This window comes from Elephantulus edwardii, unplaced genomic scaffold (assembly GCF_000299155.1).
Source record: "Elephantulus edwardii isolate Elephantulus edwardi_28Jun2011 unplaced genomic scaffold, EleEdw1.0 scaffold00060, whole genome shotgun sequence".
NCBI classification, from domain to species: Eukaryota; Metazoa; Chordata; class Mammalia; order Macroscelidea; family Macroscelididae; genus Elephantulus; species Elephantulus edwardii.
In genome coordinates, this window is record NW_006399810.1 from 11,795,427 (window position 1) to 11,818,432 (window position 23,006).

The 23,006-nt window shown below is 38.0% G+C and overlaps 1 protein-coding gene across 1 annotated transcript in view; it reads right to left on the bottom strand.

Moving 5' to 3' along the window:
- The window catches only part of LOC102856993 (receptor-type tyrosine-protein phosphatase N2-like), a 1,387,447-nt gene that overhangs the window by 898,375 nt on the left and 466,066 nt on the right, over positions 1-23,006 (bottom strand). The window contains exon 11 of the mRNA XM_006887690.1: positions 17,881-17,960. Within this exon, the coding sequence (XP_006887752.1) occupies positions 17,881-17,960 (80 nt within the window). The remainder of the gene's footprint in view (positions 1-17,880; positions 17,961-23,006) is intronic.

The window sequence follows — 23,006 nt, forward strand, 5'->3', positions numbered from 1 at the left end:
AAAGTAAGGTCCTTATCATAAAGACCTGCATGCTCTTGTCCATATCAAAGTTACCTTCTACCTTCTCTATCTGTTCCCCCAGACAATACCCACTGTGTGTTCCAATGGTGTCACTAGTGTAGTGACTTGTCACCCCTCAGAAGCCCATGGATCTCTTTCTGTACAAGACCACACAGAATTCTTAAATCAATTTTCAACAGTGTACATGAGTAATAAAGACGTAAGTTACTTGAATATTGTATTTCTTAGATTTTCTAAATAATACATTGTTATATAAAATATTTCTATATTGAATTACTTTATTAGCTGCAATATTATTATTAAGCAGGCAGAAGCCCTCCTTTTATTTTTTTTTTACTTTTCTCCTTCTTTTCCTTTAATTAATACCTAATTCTCAAAAAAAGTTATTTTTATAGTTTCACAAATACTAATTACTACAATATAGTACCTAAAAGATTAGAAAATTTTAGAAAATCAACAAATATAAAACATCAGAAACAACAAAAACACCAGCACTTTTCTCTACAGACTACTTGAGGCATACTGTAATTTGGCACTTATTATTGTAAATGGCAGCTCTGATTGGTACTCATCAGAAGGTTCAAAAAGTAAATGACCACGCTGTTTCAGCCTTGTGGGTATATTGATACATTGTAGTCCAAGCTCACACTCACTGCCACTGAGTAGTCTCTGACTCATAGCTCCTCTCCATCAGGTTTCTGAGGCTGTAACTGTTAATCAGAAGATGCTGACACATTTTCTCCCATGGAGCTGCTGGTGGATTTGAACCACTGGACATGTATGTCCTTTAGAAAAACAGCATATAACACACTGCAGAGTATGTCACTAGAGCCCTACATCTAAACAAAAAAATGTTGTTGTAGTGAATTCTTTTATCTTTTATATTATTTTATAATTATATATCTTAAAAATTCAATAAATTTCTGTTGAAATACTGCACAAAAGTTTATGGGCTATCAGTCTGATGTCATAATTTCTAATACTGTTACCTAATACACATGCCCTGGCCCCTCTAGTGACACTACTGGTATTTCAATCATCCCTGATTCTTTTATGTTCTTTGGACATGCCAAGTATGTGATCCTTCTAACTTTTGTGGATCTTTGCACTCATAGTAAAGTCTTCTCCCAGATGATCATACAGTTATAGTTTCACTGTGGTTTCTGCTCCACAGCTTCTCCTTAGAGAGGTAAACTCTCTCTATCCTACTACCTATAACATTCTTTCAAAACTCCCAGCTCCGGGGGCTGGGGACGGGGTAGAAGGGGTAGAGAAAATGTGCCATAATGAATAAAAAAAAATCCTCCCAGTTTCCATTTGCTCCTTTGTTTTTGTTCCCAGCTAAAATCTCTTCATTTAATATAATATGCTCAGCATATTTCAAGCAGAAAGAACTAAAGAAAAAAAAATGCAAGCCTCAAGTTTTAATACTGAAGGAGTCTATGGACAAAATTTTAAAGGAGGCAGGAAGCATTCGGAGAACCCACAAAGACTACATGGAGTCATTGTACAAAGCTCAACCATGTCAGGAGGTGGTTGTTGTGTTGTTGTTGTTATTATGTGCCATCGAGTCATTTGGAACTCATAGCGACCCTATGTACAACAGCCCTAAACCCTGCTCTATCCTGTGCCAATCTCACCATCTCCGACACACTCATTCCCACCACCCCAATCACAGAATAGATCTATCTCATCGAGGGTCTTCCTCTCCTGTGCCGTCCCTCCACTCTCCCAAACATGATGTCCCTCTCCAATGACCAGTCCCTCCTTGCAACATGCCTAAAGTATGTCATACAAAACTTCAGAATCCTGAAGCCATTCTGGCTTCACCCTCTCCAGGACAAACCTGTTTGGTCTCCTAGCAGTCAATGGTATATTCAACACTCTTCTCCAGAACCACAGCTCAGAGGCATCAATTCTCTTTCTATCATCCCTAGTCACTGTCCAACTCTCCAAAGCATATCACGTAACTGCGAAGACTATAGCCCAGATCAGGCACACCTTAGTCTCCAGCCTGGTGTCATTGCTCTTCAGTACTCTTGAAAGGTCCCTCATGGCTGACTTTCCCAGTGTAATTTACCTCTTGATTTCCTGGCTGCTGGTACCAAGAGTGTTGACTGTGGAACTAAGTAAACTAAAACTGTTAACTAGCTCAATCTCTTCACCATCCATACTGGTGCTGCCAATTGGCCAAGTGATGAGAATTTTTGCTTTCTTTTTTAAAATTTTTTTTCTTTTTTTATTATTTTATTTGTTTTCTTGATATTGAGCTCCAATCCATATTGAAGGCTGCAGACTTGACCTTCTGCAGCAAGCGCTTCATGTCCTCCTCAGTTTCAGCAAGCAGGGTTGTGTCATCTGCATAACTCACATTGATGATTCTTCCACCAATCCTGATACCATATTCCTCCTCAAACATCCCACCTTCTCGGATAATCTGTTCTGCATACAGATTGAAAAGGTATGGAGACAAAATACATCCCTGATGGACTCCCTTCTTGATTTTGAACCATGTAGTGTCTTTTGCTCTGTTCTAATGTCCAAGTATAGGTTTTGCATAAGCACAATCAAATGTTCTCGGAGGTTGCAGATGATAAGGGACCAATAGTAGTGAAGAAGTCCAAACCAACTGCACTGAAGGCGTTGGTTAAACAAAGAAACAAACAAACATACAACAAAAAAATAACAAGAAAACCCAGAGCTCCATGAATGGATAAAATACCAATTGAGGTATGTCAGCAAATAGATGCAGCATTGTTTATGCTTACTGGTCTATGACAAGAAATTTGGAAGACAGTAACTTCACTAATAGATTTTTCTGTATTTCTGCCAATTCCAAAGAAAGGGAAGCCAACTGAATGTGGAAATTACTGAAAAATATTGTTACTATTACATGGAAATAAAATTTTTCTGAAGACAATTAAAAATCAGAATTTTTTGACAGAATTGCCAAATGATACTGCAATGAGGAATATCACTATTGATGTTTTATGAATCTTGTCTGAGAGCAAAGAATACCAGAAAGATGTTTAATCAAGCTGTATTGACTGTGCGAAGTAATTCTACTATGTAAATAATAATAAATTATGGATATAATTTTAAAATCTGAATTCCATAATAGATATGCTCATTGGAAGCCTGCATATAGACCTGAAAGCTATCATGTGAATGGGACAAAAGGATATCGGATCATTTAAAAATCTAGAGTAAGGCATACATCAGAATTGTATTCTTTCACCAAGCCTATTCAATCTGTATACTGAGCAAATAATTCAGGAAGCGAGATTTTATGAATTAGAATGTGGCAACAGAATTGGAGGAATATTCATAAACAACAATCTACTGCCTGATACACATGAAATGCTTGTTTTGCCAAAAAGAAGACATGAAATATTTACTTATGAGATCAAAGGCCAGCCTTCATTATGGATTTTATAGTGATATTAAGAAAGCAAAAATCTCCAATAAACAATATCATGGTAAGAGAAGAAAAGATACTTTCCTTACTCAAACATCAAGTGAGCAGTTAACATAGCTCATTTCCATATTTTTTTCTTCCTTTTTTTATTAATTTTAATGAAAGTTTACAGAGAGTTGGGGTTTCCACTCATTAATTGTTGCACTTTTCTCCCCGCCCACCCCTCCCCCCAATGTGCTCTTCTCTTTGAAAAGTAAAACTCTTTCATTGTTATACAATCCCTCCCAAGTCTACTCCACTAAGCAACCTTCATTCTAAACTTCTGTCATGACAATAATATCTAATTATATAGCCCTTTTAAAACATTTTGTCCCTCATCTGTTTCAATGCAGTAAACATTATCATCCCCTCTTCCTCAGTCTTCCTTCCCTCAACCCTAATGGCAGTCCTGTTTTACAACAGTGGCCCTATGCAATATTTGTCCTTTTGTGACTGAGATATTTCACTCTGTATAATATCCTCCACGGTCATCCACTTTGTATAATATTCCATGAGTTCCTTGTTTTTAAATTCAGTATAGTATCCCTTTGTGTGAATATACCAGAGATCTCTATCCATTCATTTGTTGATGGGCACTTGGGTTGTTTCCAACTCATTTCCACATTCTAATGACAAGAATTCCCAGTTTAGGCCTGCCTATCCCTATTAGATATACAAACTCTTGGGCTCATGTCCTTTCCTTTGTTTACTGGAGACTGAGCTAGCCACATTTCTGATCTTGGCCTTGTAACTCAACTCTGAATACCTATCATTTACTTCACTACTACATGATTGTATGTCAGTATTTGTTTTTGCACACTGAGGTATTTTAACATCCAGAAAAGTTTCTAGAATAGGGATGCTCCATAAATATTTGTGGAATGTTTGGATAACTATTATTGATCATATTCCAGGAACTCTGCAGAAAAGAAGAAAGAAAAAAAACCCCAAAATATTAAACACTTTCCCCATAGACCACTCATTTCTGGCCCTAAGAAATAAGCATTCTCCTAGTCTGTCCTATGCTACAATGGTGGTCATACAATGTATAGTGTAATGATGACAAAGAAAAGATAAAAGTAGTTTGTTTTGTGAGAATTGAGGATAAGAAGTGATTAGCTATACAAAAAGATCTGTAAAGCTTTCCTGAAGAACAGCAGACTTTCTTATCTGATAAACACAGAAAACAAAACATAAAAATCTTATTATATGAATGATGTTCCTAAGTAGAGTTCTTTTAAAAAGTGACGGACTCCTCAAATCATAGTGCATTTGCCTCTCTTTCTCATCTTTCTACCATATATGCATTCCACAGTTGGGTCATTAAATCAATCCAAGATGAAGCTTCATCATCAGTCTTCTGTTTTCTTTTAAATAGAAATGAGAAGCATTGCACAGTGTCTTTGTATCTCTTTCTCATCATCAAGAAAGAGAAAATCACTCATTAGGCAGAGTGAACATTCCTCTCCCCTGAACATTCCTCAGAGGGAAAATATCTGACTCATAATTATAAGCGTGCCTTTAAAGTGACTAGTTCTTATTCTATAGATTACAGAGTATGGGAACTTTTTAAAAAAAGAATGTTCAAAGTGATGAGGGATTTTTTCCTTCACTTTGCTTTGAAACTTACATTAATTCAGTTAAATAAAGAAAGTGGACTCTTCTCTTCCAAGGAATAATCAACAAAGATACAGGGCAGTGTGAGATAAAAAATGTTCCAATTTTTCTTTCAAAATTGCTCTTTTAGAGCACATTTCATATGTTAGATTGCAAATATGCATACTTTCAACAGTAATTCATATATCTCCTACACTGATAGTGACCCTCATTCTTGTAGGGCACCATTTCCAATTGCCTAAAGCCTATCTTTCCCATTTACTTTATTTATCACAATTTTCCCTTGCAGCTCTTTACCCCCTTGTGTAGCTTTAATAGTATATTTTTTATAATGCCTTGTTCAAGAATCCAAAAGCCTATAAATGTTATGCTACCCATAATACACTTTCTGGACAGAAATATGTTGGGGTCTCAGAACTCTAAATAATTGGCTTTTCTAGCTCTTGCATTATAGCTCACTTTGGGGGCCATGGTCTTTAGCTTCCTTAACTGCAGACAAATAGTCATGCAAGTCAGCAATAGCTGTGGGACCAACATAAGAGAGTGCTTTCCACACTGTGAAAAATGCTGATGGAGAGAGGGTGAAAAGACCACGGCATTGCTGTGAAGATGCTATGATAAAGTGTAAGCAAGAGGAATCCTGGAAATGAAGACACAAAGATTTCCCGTGCTAGATAACTTACTTGTAACTGCTCTGAGATAAAGTTTGTTAGATGATTGAGAAAATAAGAGGTATATTTGTGTCACTGAATGCAACCTGGACTTTCACTAATTGAGGAATTGTTCCTTATTAATCGAATTTGGGACTGCTGGGCTGGCATTTTGTGATATTCTTTACCTTACTCTAATCCCCAACCTATTTATCTAATATACCCCACAATGGTGAGTAGTCTTTGAGTCATTTTGCAATGAACACTGGACCCAATGGTTGGTAGAAATAAGTTCAGGAGCCTGTGGGGTCACATGTCTAACCATGTGGTTCTTTGTATGATACTATGGATATTATCGAGGGGGACAGTTTTCCTTTATAAACCATGTAGTGTCAGACTTGGCCACTCCCATGTTATAACTGTTCCCTTCTGACATGGTCAATCACTGACCTCTTGCCAAGGTAAAGAGGTGAGGTGCTGTGGGAACACCTCCTTGCACATGTAATAATCACAGCCTTTATTGTTGTTGTGTACGGTCAAGTCAGAACCCACACATAGCTGACTCTCCCATGGGTTTGAAGGGCAGTAAATCATACAAGAAGAGATCTTTCTCCTGCAGATCACCTAATGGATTAGAACCTTGCACCATTTCTTTGGCAGCACAATTCCTTATCACTAAGCCACCAGAGCTCCCTAGTGATCCAACAGTGAGTTAAGAGAGAGTTCCTCTCCTCAAAGAGCTTACAACTTAAGTATGGGTCTATAGTACAAGGGGAACAACATTGCTATGTAAGAAAAGTAGAGACTCATGTTGAGGGCACTCACTCACAGCTAAGCAATCAAATGGTAAAGCGAGCCTCAACCTAGTATTAGTATTGACCTAAACCTGTACAGTGATGTTATTACGAAAGCCAACAACACATAAAAAACTCAGGGTAAAACATGGCAAAGAGTTTGCTATTTTATATTGGTTTTAATATTTGAATAATATGTCAACTTGACTTGGAAAAACAAAATAGAGAAGTGATTGTCCATAAACTGTTACAATGGAAAGGTCACCAGAAATACCAAGTCAGGACAGGATTTAGTGCTACCTCTCACAAAGCGATTACATTACAGCTACCCAGCTGCTCTGGCCAGAGTTGCTGCATCTGTTTGAGGATCAGAGTGTGGTTTAAGAGGAATTCTTTGGTGATGCAAAAAGCTAAAGTGGTCAGCTCCTAAGTGAAAAGTTGAGGTGTGAATCTATCCATAGGTGATCCCACACACATACAAAATCCTAGTGATACACTCCCCAAACCTCAGCCATTAGAAGGCCTAGGAAGTGCAGGTCTGCTTTCACACAGGAGGGTGCCATGAGTCTGAACTGACTCATCAACAACTGGTCAAAATGCTTTTTAATTAAAAATCTTACGATTCTGTAACTTCATATTTCACAAATGAGTGAAGAATCCATGTACACAAACAGCTTCCATATTCACTTGTAAATGAACAAATATTTTGTTTTGGTATATAGGGGGGTTTTTTTTCAGTATTTCCAACATTCTCTTTCTTTTTTCATTGAAAAACAAAAAAAAATGTCTTCTTTCACATTCATAGTTCATCCATTTCTCTAGTGGTAATCTCTTTGCCCACTGCCATCATCACCATACAGTCAGAGCAGGGTGTTTGAGTAACGTGGTGTATTGGTCATATAGATACTGGTTAAGAAAATTACAGCAGGTATATTCTGATTTTACAGCAAAGTCTTCTTTCTCATTTTATTCAGTGGCATTCTATTGTTATGGACTCCCATAACAAACATGACAAAAACTATTGACAGCTACATCCTCTTTGTGATGGGTTAGGTTGCCCAGCTATGTTTCTCTAGTTTGGCAGTTGATGTACGGTCATTACCTTGATGAGATGTAACCTTGATGTAACCACTCTTTGTAAGGATTCACTAAGACCAGCCAATCAATTGAGGAAGAGTTTCACTGGATCTGTACATATGCACCCCTCCTCCCCATCACTGTTGGTTTTGCCTCTATAGAGAATTTAGTCAAGACACTCCCAGTCTTTGCAAACATCCCAAAACAAGAACATACCTTGCGTGTATGTGGTCAAAGTACTGCTTGAATCAGCTGTGTCAAAATCCAAATCCAAATCTTCTTTAGTGGAAATAAAATTTCCCTTATTACAAAATCTAATTGTGCAATCAATGCCTTAATATCCTCATTTCCTACCACTACTCTTATGTTTCTAGTTTATAAGTTCCCTCTTTCATATTCCAAACTTAAAACAAAAATTCATTATCATGGAGTCAATTACAATTCAGTAATGATCCTATAGGACAAGGCAGAACTGTCCTGTAGGGTTTTAAAGAAAGTATATCTTTGTGAAAGGGCATTTTCAAAGCCTAGCTGGTGAGTTCAAATTGTCAATCTTTGGTTTAGCAGCTGAACACTTTAACCACTGCTTCACCACATTTCCTACATCTGAAATATTATCCACTAGGCTTCAAAATGTACAAAAGCAATGACTTTACACAAGGACCTCAACTGATGAGCTGTATAGAAATCAGATTGATTACAGCTGTGGAATGGCTGAAAAAGTTCAATATCAGCAGTCAACTAGGCCAGGTGCTAACTGGGAAACAGATCATCAATTATTCATGTGCAAGTTCAAATTGAGAAAAAAGAAAATGAAAACAAATCCACAAGAACCAAACCATGATCTTGAGTCTATCCTATTTGAATTTAAAAATTATCTTATGAATAAGTTTGAGACATCGAACACAAACAATCGAAGACTAGATGAGTTGTGAGCTAACATCAAAGATATCATCCATGAAGAGAGCGAAAAGTTATCACAAAAACAGAGGAGAAAAAAATAACCAAAATGATGTAAGAAGAAACTCTGAAAATTGCATTAGAGTGTCAAGAAACCAATACAAAGGAAAGATATGCTGAAGAGCTGCACAGACTTCAAAGGGCAACTAGAGAAGACAAAGAATGTTGTAACGGAATATGCAAGAGCTGTAATTAGAGAATAGAAAGAAAAGCATTCACTTGGCATTTCTCAAGTGGAAAAAAGTGAAAAACACAAGCCTTAAGCTGCAATACTGAGAGATGCTATGGGCAAAATACTGCATGATTCAGGAAACATCAAAAGATGATGGAGGGAATACATAGAATCACTGTACCAAAAAGAATTGACCAACAATGAACTATTTCAGGAAATACCACATGGTCTAGAGCCAGTGGTGATGAAGAAAGAAATTCAGGCTGCACTGAAGGCACTGGCAAGACAGACGGCTCCAGGAATCGACAGAATACCCAATTGCATGCCTCAGCAAACAGATGCAGCTCTAGACATACTCAATAGCCTATACAAGGAAATTTGGAAGACAACTGCTTGCTCAACATTTGTTCCCATTCCCAAGAAAGGTGATCCAACAGAGTGTGGAAGGAAAATATTGCTGAAGATCATTGAAAATAGCTAGAATAGTACTTAGAGAACTGCCAGAAGCCAGGTTTAGAAGAGGCTATGACACAGGGATATCACTGCTGATGTCAGGTGGATTCTGGCTGAAAGCAGAAGATACCAGAAGAATGTCTGTTTATGTCTTATTGACAATGCAAAGACATTTGACTATATGGACCATAAAAGAATATGGCTAACACTGAGAAGAAAGGAAATCTCAGAGAATGGTGTTCGTACAAGACCTAGATTTAGACCAAGGGCTTGTTGTGTGAACAGTGCAAGAGAACATTTGTTGCTGTAAATTCAGAACCAACAAACAGCTAACCCTCCAGTGGGTCTTCAGAGGTGGTATATCACACACGAAGAAACTGACTGTCCTTCTCTTGCAGAGAGAAGCTTTAGGATTGTAGTATAGCTTTGTACCACTAGGCCACCAGAGCTCCCTCAGGAGTCCCTACATGACCATCTGCTTGCCCAATTCCAAATTCTGACCATGCCCCATGGTATAAAGCTAAGAAATGTATGTGTCAGGGCTGTATCTTACTTTCACATCTGTTCAATCTGTATGCTGGGAAAACTATGAGAGAAGCTGAGCTTTATGAAGAATGTGGCACCAGAATCAGAGGAAGAATTACCAACAGCCTCCATTACAATAGAGACGACATAACTTGTTGAGAAAGTGATAGAGGACTTGAAGTGCTTACTACAGGATTATATTTCAACATCAAGAAAACAAAAATTCTCACCACTGAACCAATATGCAACATTATAATAGACAGAGAAAAGATGGAAACTGTCGATGACCTCATCTTACTTGGATCCACAATCAACATCTTTAGTACAAGGAGTCAGGAAATCAGGAGACATAATTGCACTGGGAAAGTCTGTAGTCAGGTATCTCTCCAAATTATAGAGGACTAATGATACCAGTTTAAAGACTAAAGTTAACCTGATTCAGGTCATGATTTTTTTTTTTCAATCACTTGCTATGCATCTGAAAGTTGGACAGTAAATAAAGATGTTGAATAAGAATTGATACCTCTGAGCTTTGGTGCTGAAGAAGAGTACTCAATACCCCATGAACTGCCAAAATAAGAGTATCTTGGAGAAAGTGCAGACAGAGTGTTCCTTGGAGGCAAAGATGACAAAGTTTCATGTCACATACTTTGGGCATTTTGCTAGGTTATTCACTGAAGAGGGACATTGTGCTTGGAAAGGTGGAGAAACAGTGAAGGAGAGGAAGACTCTTGACAAGATAGATCAACTCAATGACTGCAACAATGATCCAAGTATATCAGAAATGATAAGGCGGATAAGACAAGGTTCTTGGAATCACTATACTTGACTTGATGGCACTAAACAACAGTAGCCTTCAAAACTCAGACCAAAGGACACCTTCTGAATGTCCTCCTCTGAGTGTCTATAACATGGATTTCTACTTTTCTTACAGTCCAGTTATCACATTGTGCATGGTGCTTCACCCAAGAATGAATCTTAATAAGGGTGGTGCATGTCATCAGGCACTAATCTGCATTTACAATCCACATTTAAGATTATTTTATAGAAAGATAGTTTTCACTGTACCAGAAGTAATTTCCTTATAAATTTTTAAATGAATGTGATTGTTGACTATGCCCAGAAACTAGAGGACCTCTAATAGTCCTCCCTCTCACAGAAGGCTCCCTTATCAAGTATAATGGATTTGAAACATTATAGGCTGTGAAGTATTCCCAATTTATAGCTCTCAAGACACACTGGATGGTATGTTTTTAAAGCATTGTAATTACTTTCCAATAATCTTTACAAGTACAATTCAGGGGCATTAATATATGTTTATCGTGTTGTTTGACCATTGCCCTTATCTTGTTTTATTACATTAACATTTAGCAAAATTTAAAAGTAAAACTTAAAAAAGTCATGCAGGTAATGAACAATGATAACCTGTGACAAGGTCTATGAAGGCACACAGGGAGGCTGCAATACAGGGTCATTATCACAATGTTCAGTGCTTTCAGTGGTACCAGGGATGCAAAGCAGAACATGGTCTCTTTGGGAAGACAGAAGTCTGAGTTTTCCTTTCTTAGACCCAAGTGATCCATTTGGAGGAAATGCAAAGAGTCTCAATTCTCCTGTCTGGTTTCTCCCTAACATTCTCAGGAAACTTGCTCTAGACTGGAAGAAAGGAAATTTAATAACCCCACCTCACCCCACCTACACTTAGAGATTTAGAGAAAAAATGCTATATTCTTCCCAAAGTAAGGCCATGACCACATTTCCCTTCATAACATAAAGGCCATCTTCATGTTATAGCTGCATCTTTTGAGGCTCTGAGTGTAGGGAACTTGCCCCAGAATATTATGGTTGGCAGTGAACGGACTAAGCGTGGCACCAGACTTGAACCTCTTAGCCCACTGCTCTCTGATTACATCACACCACATGAGCTTTTGAAATAACTGAACATTATACAGACTTAATCATTCTAGCTTGGAATGTCCTCATCTGAGAATTGTCTTCATGAACAGTTTTGTGGTGAAATATTTCAAAAGTGTGTGTCCAGGGGAAGAAAGAGTGTGGTGTACATCTGGCTCCAGGTCTGTTTAGATCTGGAGTTTTGTCTAAGGCATCTTGTTTGTAGCCAGATTTCCTTGTGAGGATTTAGAAGATCATACCAGGATCCAGGAGTTCTGTCTTGGTTCAGACCCAGGTACTTTACTTTTGTGTCTGTGTCTAATCTTTATTCTCTTTGTCTGGTTTCCTTCTTCAATTATGATGGTCTCCACTCAATTATTTTGGCTCTCAGGTGAGGAGGGAATCAATCAACAGAAGAGGATATATGCTTGGCACATTGGGTGGGTGGGGGTGTCAAAGAAGGCACTGCAAATCCCTGGTGAGATGGATGGGTACAACATGCCAGGAATCGGGAAGATGACGAAGCAGAGAAGGTTGCTATGTGTCAGGTCCATGTGATCCAGCTACCTACCTTATCTTAAGGAAGAGCTAAAAGTATGGTTTTCTTTTTTAATTTTCATTGTCTTATACTATTTTTCTTTTTACTTATAAAAGAAACATAATTTGCTTTCTCTGTAATAGTGAAGAGAACTTTCCTTTGTTTAATGAGAGGAGGGAAAACAATAATCTAGGAACTCCTTATGTGATGATGAACTGAGCTTTGACAAACATGCGCATGAGAGCCAACACTGGAAAGCACACATGGACAAAGTTGTTACACGGATATATAAACAACAATTACCCCTCTGCTATGTGTATTTTGCATTTGAGGTTTCTGAGATTCTCTCAGTCCTCCTCAAAAATCTCTACACTGATTTATTAGACTTTAGTTGGTATGAGAAACACTTGGAAAATGAATGAGTTGGTTACTTACCTACACAGGCACAGACACAGACTTGCCCCTCCGTGTGTGTGTGTGTGTGTGTGTGTGTGTGTGTGTGTGTACAATTGTTCTCACTCAGTTTCTGAATGAGTACATCATGTGTATATTGTTGGTCCAGGGACAAACTTTGGCAAAGTCAGTCTTTGACAACCACTAACTAAATGAAAATATCTGGCATGCCAACACAATATAGCAATAATCCGTATCTATTCTGTATTTGAAAATTATCCTAAGGAGATCTAAATGTCCTTTCTCTGTTCCATGAGCCTCTAATACAATGACATTTTTTGTAAGAATAAATAGACTTTTTATCTCAACGGAAACATTGTTTCCCCCAGTGATTCTCAATTCTGTACAGTAGCATAGCTTTAGAATCTAGGAAGAAAGGGTCAATAATGAAACAAAGGAAGAGGAGCTGAGAAAGTTCAGGCAAGGATTCCCCAAACACATTTGCACAGACTGACATTGGTACAGGCATCTTTCTGTCAAACCAACATGAGAATCTCTGGCTTAGAGCCTTACTCAATGGGAAAAAGTAAGACACTAGAGTTGGAATACTTGTATACAATAATTTTAAGAAATAATTGTATTATTTGAAGAAGAAGTGCATTACTTAAGACATCCCCCCAATTGTCAATAGGAATAGGAATAGCCAAATGTCAAATATTAGAGCCTAGACTTAGAAAGGAACTAGACTAAGGTCAAAAGAAGGGAGCGGAATAAGGACAGGCCATGTCACATACAGAAAAGTAACTAAATTAATCAAGAAACAAACCAACTAACAGTTGTCATTGGGCTAACTGGGAATCAGGGGGACTCGTCAGAAAAGAATTATGCTCCTTAGTTTTTCAGTGGCTGACTTTTCAGAAGTAGATCACCAGGTCGTTCTTTAAGGGACCTCTCAAAACAAACCAACCAAAAAAACCACCTCAAACTCACTACCACCGAGTTCTGACTCATAGCCATAGGTCTTCAGGCTTCAACGGTGCAAATATTACTGCAGGTGGGTAGGCTGTCCATCTTTCTCCCATAGAGTGAACTGTGGATTCAAACCATTGGAGGCATCTGACCCTTGGATTAGCAGCACAGTACTGCTCACTATGCTCCCTGAGCTCCTCAGGGGAATTCCTAGAGTATTTAAATAGTCCATCGTTTTGTTCGCAGCACAAACAAGCTATTCTGCCATAAAATAGATACTAAGCACTGAAAATGCTACCTCTCCTGTGTGAGGTGAGGGGAAAAGGTCTCCAAAGAGCCTGATCTCTGGGTTGGCATGGAAATGAAGCATGCAAGGGAAATATTGACTATAAATCAATGGCAACACAAAAAGCAAAGTGGCGGAGGGAAGCAAAAGTAAGCAGTTGATTCCCCCCCTAAAAAGATAACAAACGTACTTTCTTTAAAAGAGAAATCTTTCAAAATACGCTATTTAAAAACTACAGTGAAGTGAAGTTTATAAAAGGAATTTTCTGTTACACTAAATTCAAGTTGATGATAAAGAGCAGAAAAACCCACCAGTGCAGCCATTATTTCTCTACACAGTTGCAATCCAATAAATGTTTGAGAACTGCTGACTTACTTTGAATATTCACTAATACCTTATGCTCAGCCTCAGGTTCATAAATTAGGCAGAATTCCCAGAAAAGAATCACCTAGTAGGAAAAGGTGTTTCTGAATAATGAAAACCAGCTGCATTTATCATTCATCACAAATACCACATAGTATTTGATGGGGACTAATGTGGCATTAAGTACACACCTCTTCATTAAGTTTTGTTCCATTTTGTGTAAAAGTAACAAAATAAATTCACTTTTAATTCTATCATCAGGGTTACATCTACCTTCATTAAAAATAACAACAGATATCCATAGGTTGGCAGCAAAGTCCTTGAGGTAATCAAACTCAAGCAGCCGGCTGTATGGGGAGCCAGCACAAAATAGCAAATATCATGTCAAAATGTCCATTAGCAGACCTGATATTATGGATGTGTACTGATAGCATACATTGGGAAGACCTCTATTGACCATCCAAAATGTGCTTGTCCCAAAGGGTTGATTAGATTTGTAATGAATTAATGACATTAATCAAAAGTAATTAATGATATAAAACAAAACTCTAATAATTGTTATATTTTTTTAAAAAATCAATATTAATTGTAAATATTCACTCAAATATTTTAAATTAAATAAATGTGTTTCTCCCACCAAAGACAGTAAGACATATGCAATTAAACTATTAGCAATTAAATGTGTCTCCCAAAATATATGTTGTGAATTTTAACCCCTATGAATGAAATTCCATTTGGGACTAGGGATTGCTTCATCGTGTTAATAAGGCTCTATCAGTGTCAGGTCTGCTTTAAACCTACTTTATGTGTTGTAGGAACAGCATAGGCACAAAGAATAAGCACAAATGGGGAAATCAGATGCCATGGGGAGATCTCTAAGGAATTTCTGGAAGAAATGATGCTAGAGAAGTAGAAGCAAAGACTCATGCTCTAACCCCACAAAAAAAGATCAGAGCCTTCCCCGAAGGCCGATGCTGTGAATTCAGACTTGTAGCCTACTAAATTGAGAGGAAAGAAATCTACATTCAGTAAAGCTCCTACTTTGTGGTATTTCTCTTAGAGCAACACTAAGAAACCAAGACACACACTACTAAGATTCCTTTTATGAAACTAGAAATCACACAAAAAATTCCATTTAAGTCCAACATCCAGTGTTTTAACATACTAAGAATGCTCACTTCTCACATAGGCATGGCCAGTCTGAAGAATTCTTTTCCTCTGTGTTTAAAAAGAACAAAAACAAAAACAAACCTATCCTAAGGCAGATTTGGTTCACCACACTTTGGTATTTGTATTGATAGACTATAAAATTCTTCTTCTTACAAACTTGCTTTTCAGAATTTTTTTCTTACATACCACCAAGTAAATTCAAAATTCTTTAGGAAATTTAATTAACTCATTTGTATTTTCAAATGAAAAATGTGTATGATCAAATTTGCACATATATACAACAAGGAAGAACAGAGTAGGCACAAAGAAGTCTATCTTGAATAGTATTAAGTTAATATAAATGTACTGGTATAAATTCAGCACATTAAGGTAATTAGCAACTTGTTGATATAAGCCTCAAATGTTATTCATTTCCTATGTCATTTTCCCTTGTAATATAGGACATGAATATATTTAAAATGACTATGAAAATAAATTTCAAATAATCAACACTGGTTTGTTTACAAAGCAAATATAGTAAAAGGAAAGCTTTTGTCAGTCTTATAGAAAGGAAAAATATTTTTAAAAATGAAGATTAAAACAATAAAAAATGAAGAATAGTGTGGAAAAATGTTGATGAACTTTATAAGCAAGCCAATACAAAATAATTAAAACCAAAAGCCTACATTCTATTCCGACATCTTCCAATTCGAGCAAATCTAATTTCAAAACTAATGCTTCCCGGTACTGGATAAATGACCATTTGTATAAAGCAGAACATTTTGCTACATTTGATTTTGGGGAAAATGATTTACATTTCAGTTTAAAAGTAGTACACAGAAAGGATTTAATGTCATTTTCTTTTGTGTCCAAGGGTCAAGTACATTCAGCCCAATCTCTCAGAAATACAAACTGAAAATTGATTTGGTCTTAAATATGCCCCAAAAAACCACTTGTTAAGAAGCCAGCATCAGAAAACTAGATACTGTCAATAGAAATAAGAGACTATGGAGCCCACCAAGGGGCCAAGCCAATTCCAAAATTCCAATTTTCTCCAAGTGGTAGTGAATGTCAAATAAAACCTGCTAGCTTGCTGTTTTGTTTTTGGTTTTCTGTTTTGGTTTTATTTATTTCATGCAATCTTTTGGACCATACTGTACTGCTCAGGTGAAATAATGTACTTTCACAACTTTGCTAAGTAGCATCTCAGGTGCTTTATGTCTTACAACGAAATACGACAACAAAATTAAACCTGGGAATTCAGGTCTCTAAAAAGATGAAACCTGTAGGCTCTCTAGAATGTAGTACAACTTTTCAAGGAACTCTTTTTTTTCCTACCCCAAAATTCTAGTTCCCAAAATCGTTCCCTTCAGCAAGGGAGAGTTGCTAGCATTACAGAAGTATCTCACAAGTAATAATCAAAACAGATGAGACCAAGGTCATCCCATTATGAAGCATCACAGTTATTTGTCACCTTACTGACCACCACTGAACTTTGTATGATGTCAATACAGTGAAACCTTAATTAATGAATATCGAAGATTTAAATCCTCAAAACAGTGAGTGTCTTTTATATCAGACAAAAGAACAACATCTCTGTAAATTGAGAAAATTCATATAAAGGAGTTGCTAAAACAATCTTTTCTGCTGTGAAGGAGATCAATGCATATTCCATCTAACCTCATACTATGATGCTAAAATATCCTAGAATCCTAACCATATAATAATCCCAAAGCACTGAAAACCACCAAACTAAGGACATAGTCGCTATAGGTTTATAAAGTTTATATATTTTGTTTACCAGGTAGGAAAATCCATATAATACATTTTACAAGCAATTTCAGTAAGCACTCCCCCACCCCCCCACCCCCCCCAAAAAAGACGGTTAAGATACAGGAAAAGGGGGAAATGGTATCCTCCATCTCATTTTCTTCTGAAGAGTTTTAGTCAGTAAAGATTTTGCTGTTTTTCACTTAATGACAAACACCAATTATAAAGCAAAGATCCTGAAGCTCTGTCAGTCAATAGATGTCAAAATGTAGGATTGGAAATGAGCAGTAACTGATGATCTAAATGTTAATTGAAGCCTTCCAGATCCTGAGCCTAGGTCTGCGTTGGATAAAAATACAATCAGTTTGTGCTTCTCATGCAGCACCACATGAAAACCTCAAAGCAAAATTGTGTTTGCTATGTTCACACAGGGGTTACTTCAGACACCAAATCCTCACATTTTCAAAAGCTAGTCTTTTTATCTCTCACATATAGCACTGTGGTCTCCTGTCTTCAATGTGAAGCCATGTCTACATTTCACTTTAATCCAGTCTCTCTCCAAACAATGAAGTCTCAGCCAGTGTTAATTGACTCTGGGACAGTACACTTCAATTTGCCCTCCCTGCCACTAACCCTTTGCTGTCTCCTTCATTAAATACCAATCTGCCAGGGGAAACTGTGTATGTACTTTCTGCAGGGTTGTTTTGTACAGCTTACCCTTCTCTCCTCGGACTGGGGTGTGTGTGTGTGTGTGTGTGTGTGTGTGTGTGTGTGTGTGTGTAAGCCGCCTTACCTGCTGCCTTAGCAACATCTGCAGTTGTCACGTTTTGGATATTGGAGCTCACTCTGAAGGTCACCGCTGGTCCCAGGACACTGGAAAAGATCATTTTAAAATGAGTTCATAACTAAGGCAAAATACCATGTTGCTTATCCAAAAGCTACATAGATAACATGGATATATTTTCAAAATATATGCATCAAGGCTACTGTTTGTTCCACATTTAATCTCTGCCAGGTTTTTTTCTGCCACACTGTCACTGTTGTTTCCATTTCCAAGCAATTCTGTTGATGGGCTTTACTTTTCTAAAACACACATTGCAATGTTCTTAACGTTATACAATTCAAATTAACCCAAATAACCCAAAATAACAAGTAAATATTCTTGCAAGGAAAAAGAAAAATTGTTATTGAAACAGATGTTAATATTTGGCTCCCAAGAGAGAAGTATGAGTCAAGAGCACAGAAGAAAGAGACTAATATTCTTTAATTTCTCCTGACAGAAACCATTTTTTAAAACCCACCAAAAATCATTAAGGCCTGTATAATATAAAAATAAGTGGCAAGGAATTCCTCTATAGGAAATATCTAAATAGCTTAAAGCTTTTCATTATTATGTTTAACACAATTTTGAAAAAATACATTACAATGATTAATTCATCTGAAGACCCTAGGTACTTTAGAAACATGGATATGCAAAACCAGTTACTGTGAAGTCAGCTGAGACTCCTCTGACCCATGTGTCAGAGAAGACCTGCGCTCCACAGGATTTTCTTTGTTTTGATGATGGTGAAAAACTGTACAGGAAAATATTCACTATTTCAGTAATGTTTATGCATAATTCAGTGTCAATGATTACTTTCTTCCTGAAGTGTAACCATTACAGCCATTCTTTTCCAAATTATCACACGATCATTAACATAAAACCAATGCCTCCTAAATTCTCCCCTTCCACAACAGACTTTTAGAAGTTGATCACCAGCCCTTTCTTCCAAGGTGCCTCTGCATAGCATACGCCCCACTAAGCAGGCAGTTAACAGTCAGTCACAAATCAACATGCGCACCACCCTGTACAGCAATCTCAAAACAGAAGGGTGAACTCTGGTGTTTGCAGCTGATGCACGTTTGGATGTAGCAGAGATTGTGGACATGAGTTGACAAGAGCCCAGCCACATGACGAGCAGATGATCCATGCTGACTGTGGCAACCTAACAGCTTGCTCTGAACTGACTTCACGCATAGCTGACTCTCCAGTGCCTTTTAAGTGGCAGTATAATCTCATGGGATGGGATTGTCCATCTTTCTCCTATGGAGCAGCTGGTGGATTCGAGCTGCCTGCCTTTGAATTGGTAGTACAACTCCTTATCACCAGGCCACCAGAGCTCTCTGCTCATAATGAAAAAAAAAAAAAATCTCTGAAGAGTGAAACAGTATATTGCATGATTCTGAATAGAAAACATATTCTATTTTTATATTAAAAAGGGGGAAAAGAATCATCTCATGCACAGAGACCTTAAAAGGAAGGCAACTAAGACTGAATATACAGAGATAGTTTTGAACTTAATCAACTCAGCCATGAACTCCTGTGTCCTCCAAAAGTGCTGTGCAACCACACCAGGCCATAGCTTTCACTTTGTCCTACATCATTTCACTTAGCAAGGGACCTGGGAAGCTTGCACAGGGATGAAATAGTTGAATTTTACATGGAGTTCAGCAGTTATGTTCAATAGGAGATTCTTCAGCAAAAGAGAGATATTTGTTCTCTCAGAGGATTGCTCTGATGTTGATGTTGTTGTCGTTGTGTATTGTTGAGATGGAGCCAACCCACAGCTGGTCCTCCAGCAGGTTTTCAGAGGCAGTTAATTAAACAGATGAAGAGCGTCTGTCTTTCTCCTTTGGAGTCACTAGTGAATTCAAACCAAGTCCCCTTTGGGATTGCAGTACAGTTTCGTACCACTAGGCCACCAGAGCTCCTTTGATAGGATGGGCAAATCAGAAACTAGCTATTTAAAATGGGGCTATTAAGGCACGAGGCATGAAGCAGCTGACTTACATGCTTTCACAAATGTAGTTATTAGTAAGATAATTGTAACACATGAAAGATTTCCATAAACATATGGATGAAATACTTACTCAGAGTAAATGTAAATGAAAGATTGTATAAAACACAAAGCATATTTATGCAGATGACACAGTCCTGCTTGCTGAAACTGAGGAGGACCTGACATGCTTGCTGCAGAAGGTGAAAAACTACAGCCTTCAATATGGATTGAAGCTCAACAAGAAAACAAAGATTCTCACCATTGGGTAGATTGGCAGCATCATGAAGGATGAAGAGATTGAGATTGCTGACAGCTTCAGTTAGCTTGGCTCTACAATCAACACTGTTGGTACCAGCAGCCATGAAATTAAAAGACGAATTGCATTAGGAAAGTCTGCTGTCAGAGACCTCTCCAAAGTACTGAAGAGCAATGATGTAAGTCTGGAGACTAAGGTGTGCCTGATACAGGCTATGGTCTTTGTGATTACCTGCTATGCATCAGAAAGCTGGGTAACGACTAGGGATGGTAGAAGGAGAGTTGATGCCTTTGAGCTTTGGTGCTGGAGAAGAGTACTGAATATACCATGGACAGCTAGGAGAACAAACAAGTTCATTCTGGAGTGGGTGAAGCCAGGTTGCTCCTTGGAGGCAAGGATTCTGATGCTCCACCTGATATACTTTGGACATGTTGCAAGGTGGCATCAGTCCTTGGAGAGGGACCCCATGCTTGAGAGAGTGGAGGGACAGTGCAGAATAGGATGACCCTCTATGAGATGGATTGATTAAGTGACTGGGGTAATCGGGCTGGGTGTGTTGGAGACAATAAGATTGGCACAGGATAGGGCAGGGTTCAGTACTCTTGTACAAAGGGTCACTATGAGTCGTAGGTGACTCAGGAGCACATAACAACAACATATGCATGAAACACAATGTTGGTTCAGAGCTATTGTATATAGTGTTGGTATGAGCCACAGTTGACTCAATTGTACATAACAACAACTCATTCACTATCCTGAATTCCAAACCAATTCTTCAATTTGCCTAGTTCACTATGATAATCCCAAGGTATCATGTTGCTGTTGCTGTTATGTGTCATTGAGTCATCTCCGACTCATAGCAACACTATACATAATAGCTCTGAACTCTGTCCTATCCCGAGTCAATTTCATTGTCATCAACAGACCTAATCCAATTTCTCCAGACACTGAGCCAATCTATCTCATCCTGGGTCTTCCTCTCCTGCATTGTCCCTCAACTCCTTTTCAAAGGATTGGTCTCTCCTGATCATCTGCCCAAAGTATGTGAGATGAAGCTTCAAAATCCTTGCCTCCAAAAAGACATGGAAAGACATTTCACAGAGGAAGATATTCATATGGCCAACAGACACATGAAAAAATGCTCAAAATCACTGGCAGTAAGAGAGATGCAAATCAAAACCACAAAGAGATACCATCTAACTCCAGTAGCAGTGGCAAAGTTTAACAGAACAGCAAGTAATCAATGTTAGAAAGGATGTGGTGAGATAGGAACTCTCATACACTGTTGGTGGGATTGTAAAATAGTACAACCTCTCTGGAAGGCAGTTTGGTATTTTCTCAAAAACTGAACACAGAAATTCCAAAAGACCCAGCTATTCCACTGCTTTGAATATATCCCAAGAAAATGAGAACTGAGGTACAAATGGAGACTGGTACTCCAATGTTCATAGCAGTGTTATTCACCATTGCAAGAACATGGAAATAGCCCAAATGTCCAAACACAATCTAATGGGTTGAGAAATTATGGTACAATGAAATACCACACAGTACTTAGGAGCAATGATTTTATAAATCACTAACTTGAGAAGGACTGGAGAGCATTATGCTGAGTGAAGTAACTCATTCCCATAATGACAAATACTATATAAAACCATTATTGTAGAATATGTATAAGGATCCAAGGGAGGGAAGGTGGTAGCAGAAGGATGAGAATGGGTAAGGGGTATGGTTAATCATAGGTTCACACAATTTGATACGTAGAGGGAGAGGTGGGTAAAGGAAACAGTAAATACCCGGTGTGAAAAACAATATATATTAACTTTGTAAGCAAACCAGTATAAAATAAAAATTTCACTTAAATAAAATAAAGTGTCCTTGCCTCCAGAGAGCAACTTGGTTTCACCCTTTACTGAAAAGGCCCTTTTATTCTCCTGGCAGTCCACAGTATGTTCAATACTCTTCTTCAGCACCACAACTCAAAGGCATCAATTCTTTTTCTATCCATTGTCCAGCTCTCTGATGCATAGCAAGTAACTTCAAAGACCATAGCCTAGATCAGGTGCACTTAGTCTCCTGATTGACAAGATTGCTCTTCAGTACTCTAGAGAGGTCACTGACAGCAGACTTGCCCATTGAAATTCTTCTTGTGATGTCCTGGCTGCTGGTACCATGGGTGTTGATTGTAGAACCAAGGAGGCTGAAATTGTTAACAATCTCAAGCCCTTCCCTTCTGTCATGCAGCTGTCAGTTGGACCAATGGTGAGAACTTTGTCTTCTTGACGTTGAGCTTCAATCCATATTGAAGATTACAGTCTTTAATCTTCTGCAGCAAATGCCTCATGTCCTCCTCAGTTTCAGCAAGCAATATTGTGTGTCATCTGTTTAATGCAGGTTGTTGATGAGTCTTCATCCAATTCTCATAAAATCCAGCCTCCCAAATAAATGACCTATGGTGGCTATAGATTGAAAAAGTGTAGAGACAGGATATACCCCTATGAACCCCATTATTGATTCTGAACCACACAAAATGAATGTCAGAAGAGACACTTAATATTGTATTAGAGCACCAGGCCACGGTCTTTGCAATTACTTGCTGTACATCAAAGAGCTGGACAAAGAAAGGTGACAGAAGAAGAAAAGATGCTTTTGGTTTGTGGTGCTGAAGAAGAGACTTCAACTTACCGTGGACTGCCAAGAAAACAAATAAGTCTGTCTTAAAGAGGGTGAAACCACGTTTCTCCTTGGAGGCTAGGATTTTGAAGCTCTGTCTCACAAACTTTAGGTATGTGTCTAGGAGAAATCAGCCCTTAAAGAAGGACATCATGTACAGCAGGATGGAGGGAC